The sequence below is a fragment of the Harmonia axyridis genome, chromosome 1 (genome assembly GCF_914767665.1).
Source record: "Harmonia axyridis chromosome 1, icHarAxyr1.1, whole genome shotgun sequence".
Classification (NCBI taxonomy): domain Eukaryota; kingdom Metazoa; phylum Arthropoda; class Insecta; order Coleoptera; family Coccinellidae; genus Harmonia; species Harmonia axyridis.
The window spans coordinates 85,214,645-85,228,263 of NC_059501.1; the positions used below are offsets into that span (position 1 = coordinate 85,214,645).

Sequence of the window (13,619 nt, forward strand, 5' to 3'; positions counted from 1 at the left end):
GTTCATTAGATTCGAATAAAGTAGTTAAAGTTCAAATAAGTGGAAGCAACAGCAGAATTCCATTCAGATGTTGTAAATATTTGAAAAAATTGAAATATTCAAATAATATTTTTATATAAATCCGACTATACTTTTTCCTGTAAAACTACTATTATTGAATTCACTCATCCCATCAAAAACATTTTCAACGTATCGTATGCTACTATCTCAAGAAAATCTCTTTTTTTCTCAATCCCAAATAGCCTTGACTAAACAAGTAAAATTACATTGAATTGAAATTAAATCTTCGCGTAAAGCTTTTTGCGTTGAAGAATTTTGAGCATTCGTTATGTTTTACGCTTCTTCAGAATGGAAATCGTTAAAAATTTGGACAATAAGTTCTGAATGTTGAACGTATTCAATAGCTTGCAGCTGTATTCCAGGTGTCCAACCTTGTAACAAATCGGGGATAATCCCCACCACCAATTTCTACAAAGGATACCGCACACTTAATTCGGAAAAATTATCCGTGTTACATTAGCTGAATTTTTGATAGGTTATAGTCCAGGTCATTCCAAACAAAAAGTTCAATAGGCAAAAGTTTTTCTATAGGCTAGTTTTGACGCTAGAAGCCCCTGAAAACTGACATTTGTTCTCCATTGTTTAACAATACGAAACGATATCTTGGATAATGATCACTATTCTGAGTTATCAAGTGACCAGTCATCAATACGAGATACTGTTAAAGGCATTGTTATTTGGTTTTGCTATATTTGGTCAATTATATAGTGTGTTCCAGTTATAATGACAAATTCTTAATTTCAATTATTTGAAAATTGTTACAAATCGCCTTAGCGGTATACAATGAAAAAAAGTTTATGAATCCTATTCCACACCTTATTTCACATCACATTCGAAAAAATATACGGAGTGTTTGAGTTACACTCAATAGTAAGCGAATATTATAATCTCCAAGTATCGGGGATAAATTTATTGGGCTATTAGAGAAAGACAGTTGATAAAACTGAAAATTTGAAGAACGAGTTATTTATTTTATTTATATATTTATTAGTCAATGAGCGACTGAAATTATATTAAACAAGATTGCTCATGATGAAGACCGATGCAAATATATCCAATATTTTACTGAATTTATCGCATTCAATTATCAGTATTAGATATTCAAGAAATGTATATGGATATATTCAAATATTCATGACAATAATTATTTTCAAAAAGCTAACATTTCAGCTGTTATTTGATGTATTTAATATACATAATATTATAATATATATTAATTCATTATTTTTTTGAAAGTTACTTTAATCAGATTTCGGCATATTGAGATCAAATCTCAATTATATAGGCACCGGCAAAATTAGGGAGATGGACAAAATCTCAACGAAGTTTTGTCGTTCATTTTCTCGTCAATTTTAGCAATTTTTCTTGTAAATTGTAGCTTCATTCATCGGGAATCAATTTAGACAATCCTTAACGTTCAATACTTATTCCTTATTTCATCGTTCTATTGAAAATTCAAATAAATCTAATGAAATATTATTTTATTTTTTTTCTAGATAACGGTCGCAGATGTGTGTAACATAAAAAGGACTAACCAGTTCGTGAATAAAACAAAAAATCATTTCGTACCTATGTTAGAATCCACAAGCGGCTCGTTGAAGAAATTTTTTGGGTAGAAAAAAAGCATGACCTCTGTGAGATTAATTCTTGAAAGCAATCAATTTTCCGAATATGATCTTGATACAACTGAAACTGCTACGGAGAAAAATTCAAATTCAGATACTCCTGGTTTAAAGTAAAAGCTTTCCTCTTATTTTTGTGTTTATTTCGATGAATTGCAAAATTCTTATTTACTAGGTACTTCGTTTATAATAATTGATTCTTGATATATTTCACGAACGAAATATTAAGTTGGAAATAATTCTCCTTTGGGTAACTACCTACTCCATTAAAATAAGCTTAGTTATTCAACTTCAATAATTTTTGAAGTCCGTACCTACTTTATGTTCCACATAAATGCAGGTACTAAAAGTTTTGAAGCTCAGTTCAAAATTTGTTGCATTGGTGACTTGCCGGCTTCTTCTCTCGAAAAAAAGTGTCAAAATGGATTCTTCTTCGTCCTCCAGTGATTCAGTAAGTAAGACAGATATGTAGTTTCAATTTCTTTAATTTCATATTGATTGTTATCGACATTTCCTATTTTATCATTCAGAAAAATTCCCTTTTTTTTCAAATTAATGTGAATAATTCGAACAATTCACGAAGTGATTCTTCAATGAAAATTCATGTTATATGTCACATAATTTTTGGTTCAGACTAGTTTTTTCTCTAAGCCTCTGTAATAAGCTGAATTTATGCATTGATTTAATAATACAGTTTATTCATCAAAAAAATGTGTTACATAGTTAACAAAAGAATAGTTGAGATGTAAATAAACATGGAAATCACAGTAAAACTGAAGTTGCGCGTGGGTTTTGCACATTTATATTTACAGTATTCACTATGCATATGATATCAACAATATTTTATTCTAACATTTTGACATTTAACTTATTTCAGATATAACAACGAAAGGAAAAAATCAATGATACAAAATTTGCAAATTATTTGTACATTAGAATTGACATCCATTGATCCATATGAGAGAATAATAACATAAAGATTGAAAAAGTCTGTTAGTCAATCAGAGATCGAAGAAGATCGCGATTCGATTTTAAAACGTAATTTCTCATTTTTTTTTCAACATGTGACAAGAAATTATATTCATTTTCTGTTCATTGAGCAGAAAACAAGATTTTTGGATTTTTTGGAATTAATTAAATGTTATCATTGACTACTTTCTTTCTATTCATGAATAATTGTGACAGTTTAATTCTTGACACATTAATTCCAGTAGTAAAATCAGTGGCGTCGTCAGCGTTTGCGAGGCTTCGTGCAAAATAAATTCCAAATAGTCGTCGTTTTGTTGAATTACTTTCGAAAATAAAAACATTATAAAATGTTTTTATATATTAATTTTTTGTTCTAATTGATTGAGTACCAAAACCAAAAGAGTAATAATCATTTGGTATTTCTAGGAACCAGGCGACATAGAGACAGGTTACATTCCAATTGAGACATGGATAACCCGAAGAGAAGAAATTGAGGAATTTCACTCTGCTGTGTCTTCAGGAGCAGGAGATGCGGATAGTATATTTAGTGCAATTATGTATCTAGCTACCCCCACCGAGAGCAGGTTTACGATTGATGGAATTATATCACATTTGATGGAACGTATGGTTGATCCCAAGCCAAAATATTCTCATATGCTCTTTCCACCTTTAGAAAAATGTCTGTATCACCACATTAACTGTGAACTGCATAACCACGGACCAGAGTTTTTAAAAGGAATTGTTTTTATGGGAACTGCCCTCGAACGATCAGACAACATTCAGCTGATAAAGACGCTTTTAGATTTAGGCTGCAATGTAAATAGCACGGACGGAAGATCACGGAATATTCTACACCGATTGGCCCTTAAGTGTTTCCGTTCTAGACATCTACGAGTAGCAGAGCTGATGATCAGACGAGGAATTAACATAAACGCGATCGATGATTTTGATCGGACGCCTCTGGAATATGCAGTTGCTCAAAATAATGAAGAACTGGTGCGTTGTCTCCTGAGAAATGGAGCAACAAGGGTTTTTGTCAAGTATCAGAATATTGCACATTATGCGGTCGAGATGAAAAGTATATCATGCCTTCATGCCATTATCAAATATTATTTATTTAGAAAATTTCAAGGAAAGGAAGTGGACGAAACTATTATGAATTATATCACAAGCGAGATTAGCGAACATTTTCACATTTGTTTGAATGATTTAGAATCTCTCAAGCAGAATATGGAATATACGAATGTGTCGCTGTACGATATTCTCTTCAAACCTGAAGAAGAAGTGGTGAAGTACTTCAGAAACAAGAACGTTGTATCAGAGGTTCGGGGAAAGATCATGGAAAAATTTGAGTTCAGGTATGAGCTTGCAGAAATTATGAATAATGCTCTAGCTAGAATATCTCTTGAAGATTCATCTCAAGGAAAGAACAGGCGTAAGAAATATGTTCATTGGAAAAATTATTGATCTAAAGAAGCTTAAAATTATGAACAAAGGTGATAACTTGATTACTGCTCGCAGATGGATATTGCATGTTTATGCAAATTTTGTTTATATGTCATTGTTTTATTTTTATTATTATTTAATTTATTTGTTGTCATTATATTTATTTTTGTTATTTACGCATGTATACATGCAGTCTTGTACATTTCTACAAAGACTTAATAACTCTTTTGTTACTCTTTTTTTTGTTTGAATGGTTAATTGACCTAAAATAAGTCTCATCATCAGTATCAATGAATTTTGAAAAATGAATTGTTGTTTTTGCAATTTTTTGTTATTGTTATTATTTTTCAAATTATTCATCAACCTAATCATAATACAAGGTGTCGAAAATTAAACCGAAAATGATTTTTACTCAATATAATAATATGAAAAACATGAAATATATCAAAATGACCTTGGAAACATTGTGATAACATTCGATACTCTAGATGAGCTAGCATTGAAATTTTTTAAAATGGTCAAGGTTTATTATTCTATATTCTTCACTGAGAGAAATCCAAATTTTTTTTATTAATAAAGCAATTATTTGCAGATTATTTATTCACAACTATTACAGCAGATTTATCTTGATATATTCATTAATAGTTAAGTTATGAATTCAAAAAAGTTTATTGTTAGAGAATAAAATATTTGTTTACAAGGTATTTAATAATATTTAATATATTTCGGTGATAAATGATTTATATAAACTTACGTTATCTTCACAAATACCATAAATTCAGTGTCAACAAATTGTCAACTGGTAGTTAACGAACATTTGCTATTTATGAATAAACTCTTACAAAAATTCAATAATTCATTCACTCAGAATATAGGATTTATTAATAATTAACAAACTAACATAATTCTAGCGATCCAATCTGTGGAAAAGTTTAAGGACACATCCCTAAAAGAGGAGCGCATCTCCTTGAAGGATATGTCTTTGAACTTTTCCTTCGATTTAAATTTCCTTTTTAAACATGAACAGATGCCATCAAGATGACTAAGGCTCAAACCCGGATACCCTCAATATAAACTCTAAAAAATTACCTAGTTTGGCTGTTTGGCAAACGGTTCTTCTCAGAGCCTAACAATCCGATAATAGAAACAACCAAAATAATTATCTAAGAAATACGTCCACCATTATTGAATTGAAATATTATTTTTATTCAGCATGGATACATTATACATATAAATAAGGTCCATTAATTGTTACTCCATGATATATTGACCTCAACTATATTTATTTCCTTCAAATGGATATTTCTTCAGCATTATTAATTCAAGTTATGCGTAAATTTATGAAGTGTAATAATGAATGATGATTATTGGTGGGATTTCAAGTAAATTATTTATTTCCATGAAACTAATATTTGTTTGTCCATATATCCAATTTATTAACTACAATGCATTTTCGATAATATCAAATAAACACTTCTCTCAGTGTTGAAGGGGGATACCTGATTATAGGTAAAAACATAGCATAGTGTTTCAATATATGATATTTGATCAATGAATACAAAACTGAAGTCTAAATTACAGAGAAGTGTTTACACGGAGCATTTTCAAATTAATAAACATGATCTTCTTAACATAATGAATCGATGAACAAACACATAAATACAACTTTCATTAAATCAATGTAATGTTCATTATTATAATGTTTAGTTCATTATTCGATCGGTTGTACTTTGTATCAATAATGTATTATTGCTTATTGAAATTGTCCGAAGCAGTTGATGTACAGGGTGTTTCACGTAAGCGGGTCACTGGATTTTGTGGCGACCCATCACTATGATGATATTTTCACGGATTATCAAAATTTCGGAAAAACTATCGAACCGAGGCATGGAAAGTTATTGAGAAAAAACCATTTTCCAAAAAAATTTTTTTTGCAAATTTGACTGGTTTTCAAAATAACAAGTTCTAGGGACAATTTCTCACCAATTGTTTCTTCATTTGAACTTCCGGTTTTCTAGAAAACAGAAAATTTATCCTTGCAAAATATATAATATTCCCCCATATTTTCTGAATGCCCAATCGATTCTGAATCCGAATCTGCCAATATAGTGGTAGTTTTTTATTCATTTCAAGAATTCCATTCATGATCAACTTGAGAAAATTCATATTTACCTAATGTTCGGAAAATATATCTTTGTTGTCTATGGTTCAGTAAATATTTGATTGTCAAATTTTGAAGTTTTCATTCTCGATTATAATAAAAGGTAAAATAGAAGCATGAATTTTCAATCGAAGCTCTCAATATGTTTACTCTTGAAGAACTATTTCCAAAATAACACTTCTTTCTTCAAGGGAAAACATATTAAGAGCTTTGAATGGAAATTCAGGATAAATATTTTCCTTTCTATTATAATCGAGAAAAATTTGACAATGAAATATTTATGGAACCATAGATAACATGGATATATTTTCCGAATATTAAATCTGAAATTTTCTCAAGTTGATTTTGAATGGAATAGCTTGAAATGAATAAAAACTACCACTTTATTGACATATTCGGATTCAGAATCGATTGGACATTCAGAAAATATGGGGAAATATTATGAAGTATATATTTTGCAAGAATAAATGATACTGATGATTAGGATTTCATTAGGAACGAAATTTCGTTATATTGTTGATAAAGTACATTGTATCAATGATACCAAATTGATGATTGCTGTTTATTCAAACAATGACGATTTTTTTCAGTGCACTGAAACCATTTTGTAGGCAGACAGTGTTTTTACTGAGGTTTTTATCTGTGCTCTTGTATCATATTATGTTGAAATGTATGATACCCCGGTTACATTTGTAAACGTATGTGTAGCAGAGGATTTCCTCTGCTTGTTTGAATTTTGTATCGCTCTATCTTGAAAGAATATATATATATATATATATATATATATATATATATATATATATATATATATATATATATATATATATATATTGTTAAGAAATTGTTATTATACTGTTGGTGAATTTTTAAACGATACATTTGATAATTATTTATGTTAACTTTTTTCTTTTTCTGTGACTTATCTCACACATAATTGTATGTCTTATGAGATCAATAAACGATTATTATTATTATTATTATTATATATATATATATATATATATATATATATATATATATATATATATATATATATATATATATATATATATCTATTAGTGCTGTAATTTCTTTCGAAATTAAGAGGAAATATTCATAAAATAATTCTTTCGAAGTTAAGAGGAAATATTCAAAAAATATGTATCTAGATAACGGACGCAGAAGCATAAAATTTGAAAGGGACTACCAAGTTTGTCAACAAAACGAAGAAAATCTTTTCGTATGATAGAATCCACAAGCGTATTTGTGTATAATTGTCCCACACAAGATGAGATAAGTTCTGAAAAGAAACCAATTTTCAAATATGATCTTGATAACCAAACAACTAGAACATCTAAGGAGAACAATTCAAATTGATTTCGATAAGTTGCAAAATTATTATTAACTGCGTCGTTTATAATGATTATAATGGTTGTTGATATATTTCACAAACGAAAGAATAAGTTGCAAACATTATTAAGCTAACTACCCTATTAAAATAAGCTCAGTGATTCAACTTGACTGGTATTTGAGATACATACCAACCTATTTTTCACATAAATACAGGTAGTGTAAGCTCTGAAGCTCATTTCAAAATTTGTTGCATTGGTGAGACTTGTCTGCTTCTTCTATTTAATAAAAGAGTAAAAATGGCTTCATCCTCCAGTGATTCAGTAAGTAACAGCCTTATATTTTCAATTTTTTTTCAATTTTCACATTGATTTTTAGTTGCTATTCTAGCATTTAGAATATTTATTCCGAAAAAATTTGTTTTCGAATCAACGTATAAAATTTGAACAATTTACGAAGTAATTCTTTACCGAAAAGGTTTACAACTTTTTTAATTCTTAAATTTTTTCACAAATGGTTCGCACAGTCAATCATTTTAATATGTCGTTCAAACATTTTAGGTTTTATACAATTATAGTTATAATCAAAGAAATCAAAGGAATTTCTATCTGACGTGCATACTGAAACTGTTTGTTTCATTTTTCTCGAAATTTTAAACCATACTCGGCATTTTATGAATTAATTCAAAGAGATAGTAGTTATAATTTGATGTGAAAATAGGTAGACTTATTCGTCTGTCTTTATTAGTAATAATTCAGTGATAACAACAGCACATATTAGCGAATTTACAATAGAATAATATAATTAAATGGCATAACAGAGAAATTTCGCCTAGGTAGAAGTAAAAAAAAAAATTGCTCCCAATACATCAGATATTATAATATCATAAAATACTTGAGGGAAATAATAACTTGCCATTTATTTTTAATTTCCCATATTGGTTTTTATTTTCGATTTTCATTCGGAAGCAACTTAAAATAATTATGACAGTCAAAGTTAAATCCTTGACACAAAGATTTCAATACTTAAACCAGAGGCGAAGCTTCAAGCAAAATTATTTTTTAGAGGCCGTTGTTTTGTAGAATTACTTTCGAGAAGATCAAGTTTTAAAATATAGTTTTTATGAGTATATTATTTTTCTTAATTGATTCGTTACCAAAAACAAAAGATTAATGATCATTTGTGTGATTTTTAGAAACCAGAAAATTTTGAAACGAGTCGAGATCCTAGTTCAATTGAAAAATGGAAAAATTGTACAGAAGAAGATGAAGAAATTTACAGGGCTGCATATTCAGGAGATGCTGATAAAATCATAATTGCATTTAGTTATATAGTCGACGATAAAAGTTACTGCATGACTGAAATTATATTACTTTTGATCGATCGTGTTTTTAGAGCCAGGCCAGATTCCACATTGCTCATTTCAACTACAGTAAGATGTTTGAATCAGCTCATAAAGCGGGAAATGCAATACCACGGACCCTATATTCTAAAAGATATTATTTTTTTTGTTTCTGCCATCGAAAGGCCAGAGAAGATTCATCTGATTAGTGCTCTTTTAGATATAGATTGCAATATCGACACCAAAGATTGGCAAGATCAGAATCTCCTACACCGATTAGCCCATAAGGATTTCTCATCTAGACCTTATCTGCAAGTAGCAGAGCTGTTGGTTAAACGGGGAATTGACGTAAACGCATTAAATGATGATGATGAGACGCCTTTGGAACATGCAATTAAGAATGAACATTTAGAAATGGTGCGTTTACTTCTGAGAAATGGATCAACAAAGGTTTTTGACAATAACCAGAATATTGCTCATTATGCGCTCGAGAAGAGAAGTATACCATGTCTACATGCCATTATTAGATTTTATTTACTTAAAAAAATTCAAGGAAAAGAAGTGGACGAAAATATTATGAATTTCATCACAACAGAGGAGATTAGCGAACATTTTCACATTTGTTTGAATGCTTTAGAATCTCTGAAGCATAATATTGTGAATAGCAATGTGTCGCTGTACGATATTCTCTCTAAACCGAAAAAATATGTAGTGCAGTACTTGAGAAACGAGGCAGTTTTATCAGAAATACAGAGAGTTATCATAGAAAAATCAGAGTTCAGTTATGACTTTCAAGAAATTCTGGATGAGGCTTTAATCAGAAGGGATCTTGAAGATTCATCTCTAGTTGCGCTCAAGAAGGTTTTCAAGTTACCTGAGCTTTGTTTAGAAAGAATTATTTTTCATCTCGATAACGAAAATCTGAAAAATGTGTCTGCACTTTGATCAGAAGAGATCTTGAAGATAAGTTATGCTCAAAATGTTTTCAAGTTACCCAAGTCTTATTTGTTCAAATTCTTTGAAAACCTATTATTTGTTCATTGTTTGGTTTTGTATTATTATTGTTGTTCCCAAAATATTTATTTTTGTTATGTATACATGTAGTAAATATGTTTATAAACCTGATAACTGATTATGATATATTTTCTGCAATTTTTCTAATGGTTGAGATACCCAATATTAGTGAGTCTTATCAACCTTATAATGGATTTTCGAAAATAAATTGTTGTTTTTGCAATATAACTTTTGTTGTTTTCATTTTAGACATAATTTATCAACCTTATCAAAATACAAGGTGCTGAACTTTGAAACAAAACTGGTTTCTCCTTGAAAACTCGAAAACCACAAAATAGATCAAAATGACCTCTGAAACATTGTTGTGACATTCAATACTCTGTGAGCTAGCATTGATTTTTTTTTAAGGGGGCACTATTTCGCATTATGATTTCGACCTCACGAAACATAGTATGTTCTAGTTTCATAAGTCGAAAATCCTGATTTATCTTGAACAGTTCAGTTGAAGACGACATATTTAGTAGTTTGCAAATTTTCAATATGAAGATTTTCAAAACTGAAATTACCTACTACTTATTGTATAGGTTTATATGGGGTAGGTACAAGGGATCTTGAGAATTCCAGCAATAACAAATAAATTGTTTAGGACGTTTAGGTACAGGAAGATATTTGAAAACGGCCCTTGAATTATATCCCAATTTTATTGTGTCTATTTATTTCTTGAGCTTTTAGCAAGATTGAGTCATAACTTTTCATTCTCGATGTGTAGAATTTCAAAAAGTGCTACATGTCGAAAATATTCGATATTTATTTTAGAGTCCGCTAAATCAGGATTTTCGAATAATAGACGATATACTAGAGTATAATAGGTTGGAATCCTAATGCAAAATTTTAAAAAATATCGAATTTGATACTCTGAAATATATAAATATATCGATAATATCGGTATTGAAAATATCGATTATCGATAGTATCGGAATTGAAAATATCGACGATATTTGCTGAACATTTCTGAAAACATATCGATATTTCAATATATCGATATTTTTTGCCCATCCCTAAGATCATTTCAGAATTTGTTGCATTGGTGACGTGGGTGCTTCTTCTCAACAACAAAAAAAGTCAAAATGTATTCATCTTCCAGTAGTTCAGTAAGTTGAACACATCGCTATTTTCATTTTTTTTTTAATTTCACATTAATTATTATGAGCAGTTGCTATTCTTGCGTTCGAGGCATTTTGTTTCCAAATTAACGTAAAAAAATTTTGAAAATTCAAGTGATTCTTCACCGGAAATTTAAAGGTTATGGAAAATAATCTTTGGTTCTGAATATTTTTCTCTTTAATGATTGTGCAATTAATTGAAAGGAGAACAATTGAATTTGTGCATTGGTCCTGTCGACTCCAGGTTCAAAATGTGTGAAATGAATATAATTTTGATCAAACAATTTAATAGACCCACTCCAGAACATGCGATCTTTACAAATTCAGTTTAAACTCTGGCTCACTACATACAGTTTGAAATGTATCACTACGGACCAAGTTTGTTACATGCATTTATTCTTTATGGACTTGCCATCGAAAGACCAGAGAAGATTGATTTAATAAATGCGATTTTAGATTTAAATTCACATATTATCAATTATGATGACTGGCAGAGACGGAATATCCTTCACCGATTAGCCCTTAAGGATTATTCATTTAGAACTGTGATTGAGAATTTGACTAACAGAGGAATTTCCTTGAATAAGATCAAAAAGAATAATGCGACGCCTTTGGAATGTGCAGTCGTGCATAAAAATTCAGAAATGCTTTGCTTCTGAGTAATGGAGGAACCAGGGTCTTCAATCATTAACAGAATATTGCACATGTACTTGAGAAACAAGAACATTCTATCAGAGATCAAGAGAATTATTATGAAAAAAACTGAGTGAAGTTATTATTATACAGAAATTCGGGATACGGCTTTAGTCAATTATATTCATTTCACAAATGGTGAACCTGGTCACCATTTGTGAAATGAATATAATTTTGATCAAACGATTCAATAGACCCACTCCAGAACATGCGACCTTTACAAATTCAGTAACAACTCTGGCTCACAATTCAATCAAAAACAGAGAAAAACCGTACAGAAGAAGATTTATCCATTTACATGGATGTGAAATCAGGGGATAACGATAGCATCTTAATAGCAATAAGATATCTAGCTGACGAAACTGCTCACGAACCTGTCGACACCAGGTTCACCATTTGTGAAATTAATGTAATGTTGATGAAACGATTTGATAGACCCACTCCAGAACATGCGACTTTTGCAAATTCAGTAACAACTCTGGCTCGCAATTCAATCAAAAACAGAGAAAAACCGTACAGAAGAAGATTTATCCATTTACATGGATGTGAAATCAGGGGATAACGATAGCATCTTAATAGCAATAAGATATCTAGCTGACGAAACTGCTCACGAACCTGTCGACACCAGGTTCACCATTTGTGAAATTAATGTAATGTTGATGAAACGATTTGATAGACCCACTCCAGAACATGCGACTTTTACAAATTCAGTAACAACTCTGGCTCACAATTCAATCAAAAACAGAGAAAAACCGTACAGAAGAAGATTTATCCATTTACATGGATGTGAAATCAGGGGATAACGATAGCATCTTAATAGCAATAAGATATCTAGCTGACGAAACTGCTCACGAACCTGTCGACACCAGGTTCACCATTTGTGAAATTAATGTAATGTTGATGAAACGATTTGATAGACCCACTCCAGAACATGCGACTTTTACAAATTCAGTAACAACTCTGGCTCACAATTCAATCAAAAACAGAGAAAAACCGTACAGAAGAAGATTTATCCATTTACATGGATGTGAAATCAGGGGATAACGATAGCATCTTAATAGCAATAAGATATCTAGCTGACGAAACTGCTCACGAACCTGTCGACACCAGGTTCACCATTTGTGAAATTAATGTAATGTTGATGAAACGATTTGATAGACCCACTCCAGAACATGCGACTTTTGCAAATTCAGTAACAACTCTGGCTCGCAATTCGATCTAAACTGAGAAGATTGAACAGAAGAAGATTTATCCATTTACATGGATGTGAAATCAGGGGATAGCGATAGCATCTTAATAGCAATTAGATATCTAGCTGACGAAACTGCTCACGAACCTGTCGACACCAGGTTCACCATTTGTGAAATTAATGTAATGTTGATGAAACGATTTGATAGACCCACTCCAGAACATGCGACATTTGCAAATTCAGTAACAACTCTGGCTCGCAATTCGATCTAAACTGAGAAGATTGAACAGAAGAAGATTTATCCATTTACATGGATGTGAAATCAGGGGATAGCGATAGCATCTTAATAGCAATAAGATATCTAGCTGACGAAACTGCTCACGAACCTGTCGACACCAGGTTCACCATTTGTGAAATTAATGTAATGTTGATGAAACGATTTGATAGACCCACTCCAGAACATGCGACTTTTACAAATTCAGTAACAACTCTGGCTCACAATTCAATCTAAACTGAGAAGATTGAACAGAAGAAGATTTATCCATTTACATGGATGTGAAATCAGGGGATAGCGATAGCATCTTAATAGCAATAAGATATCTAGCTGACGAAACTGCTCACGAACCTGTCG

General features: G+C 30.7%; 1 protein-coding gene and 1 long non-coding RNA gene across 2 annotated transcripts in view; one reads left to right on the forward strand and one right to left on the reverse strand.

Annotated features, from left to right (window-relative positions):
* The window catches only part of LOC123671672, a 134,088-nt gene that overhangs the window by 2,731 nt on the left and 117,738 nt on the right, over nucleotides 1-13,619 (reverse strand). The window lies entirely within an intron of this gene.
* LOC123671668 (putative ankyrin repeat protein RBE_0921) lies at nucleotides 3,361-4,932 on the forward strand. The gene is made up of 2 exons (XM_045605631.1): nucleotides 3,361-4,009; nucleotides 4,063-4,932. Exons 1-2 carry the CDS (start codon nucleotides 3,399-3,401, stop codon nucleotides 4,088-4,090), a joined length of 639 nt encoding a protein of 212 aa, XP_045461587.1. The 5' UTR covers nucleotides 3,361-3,398; the 3' UTR covers nucleotides 4,091-4,932.

Excerpts from the sequence above, each read along its gene's own strand:
- LOC123671668 (XM_045605631.1), top strand. The coding sequence starts at position 3,399 with ATGGGAACTGCCCTCGAACGATCAGACAACATTCAGCTGATAAAGACG. Across the intron at positions 4,010-4,062 it reads ATGGAAAAATTTGAGTTCAG|ATTCATCTCAAGGAAAGAAC; the intron begins GTATGAGCTTGC and ends TATCTCTTGAAG.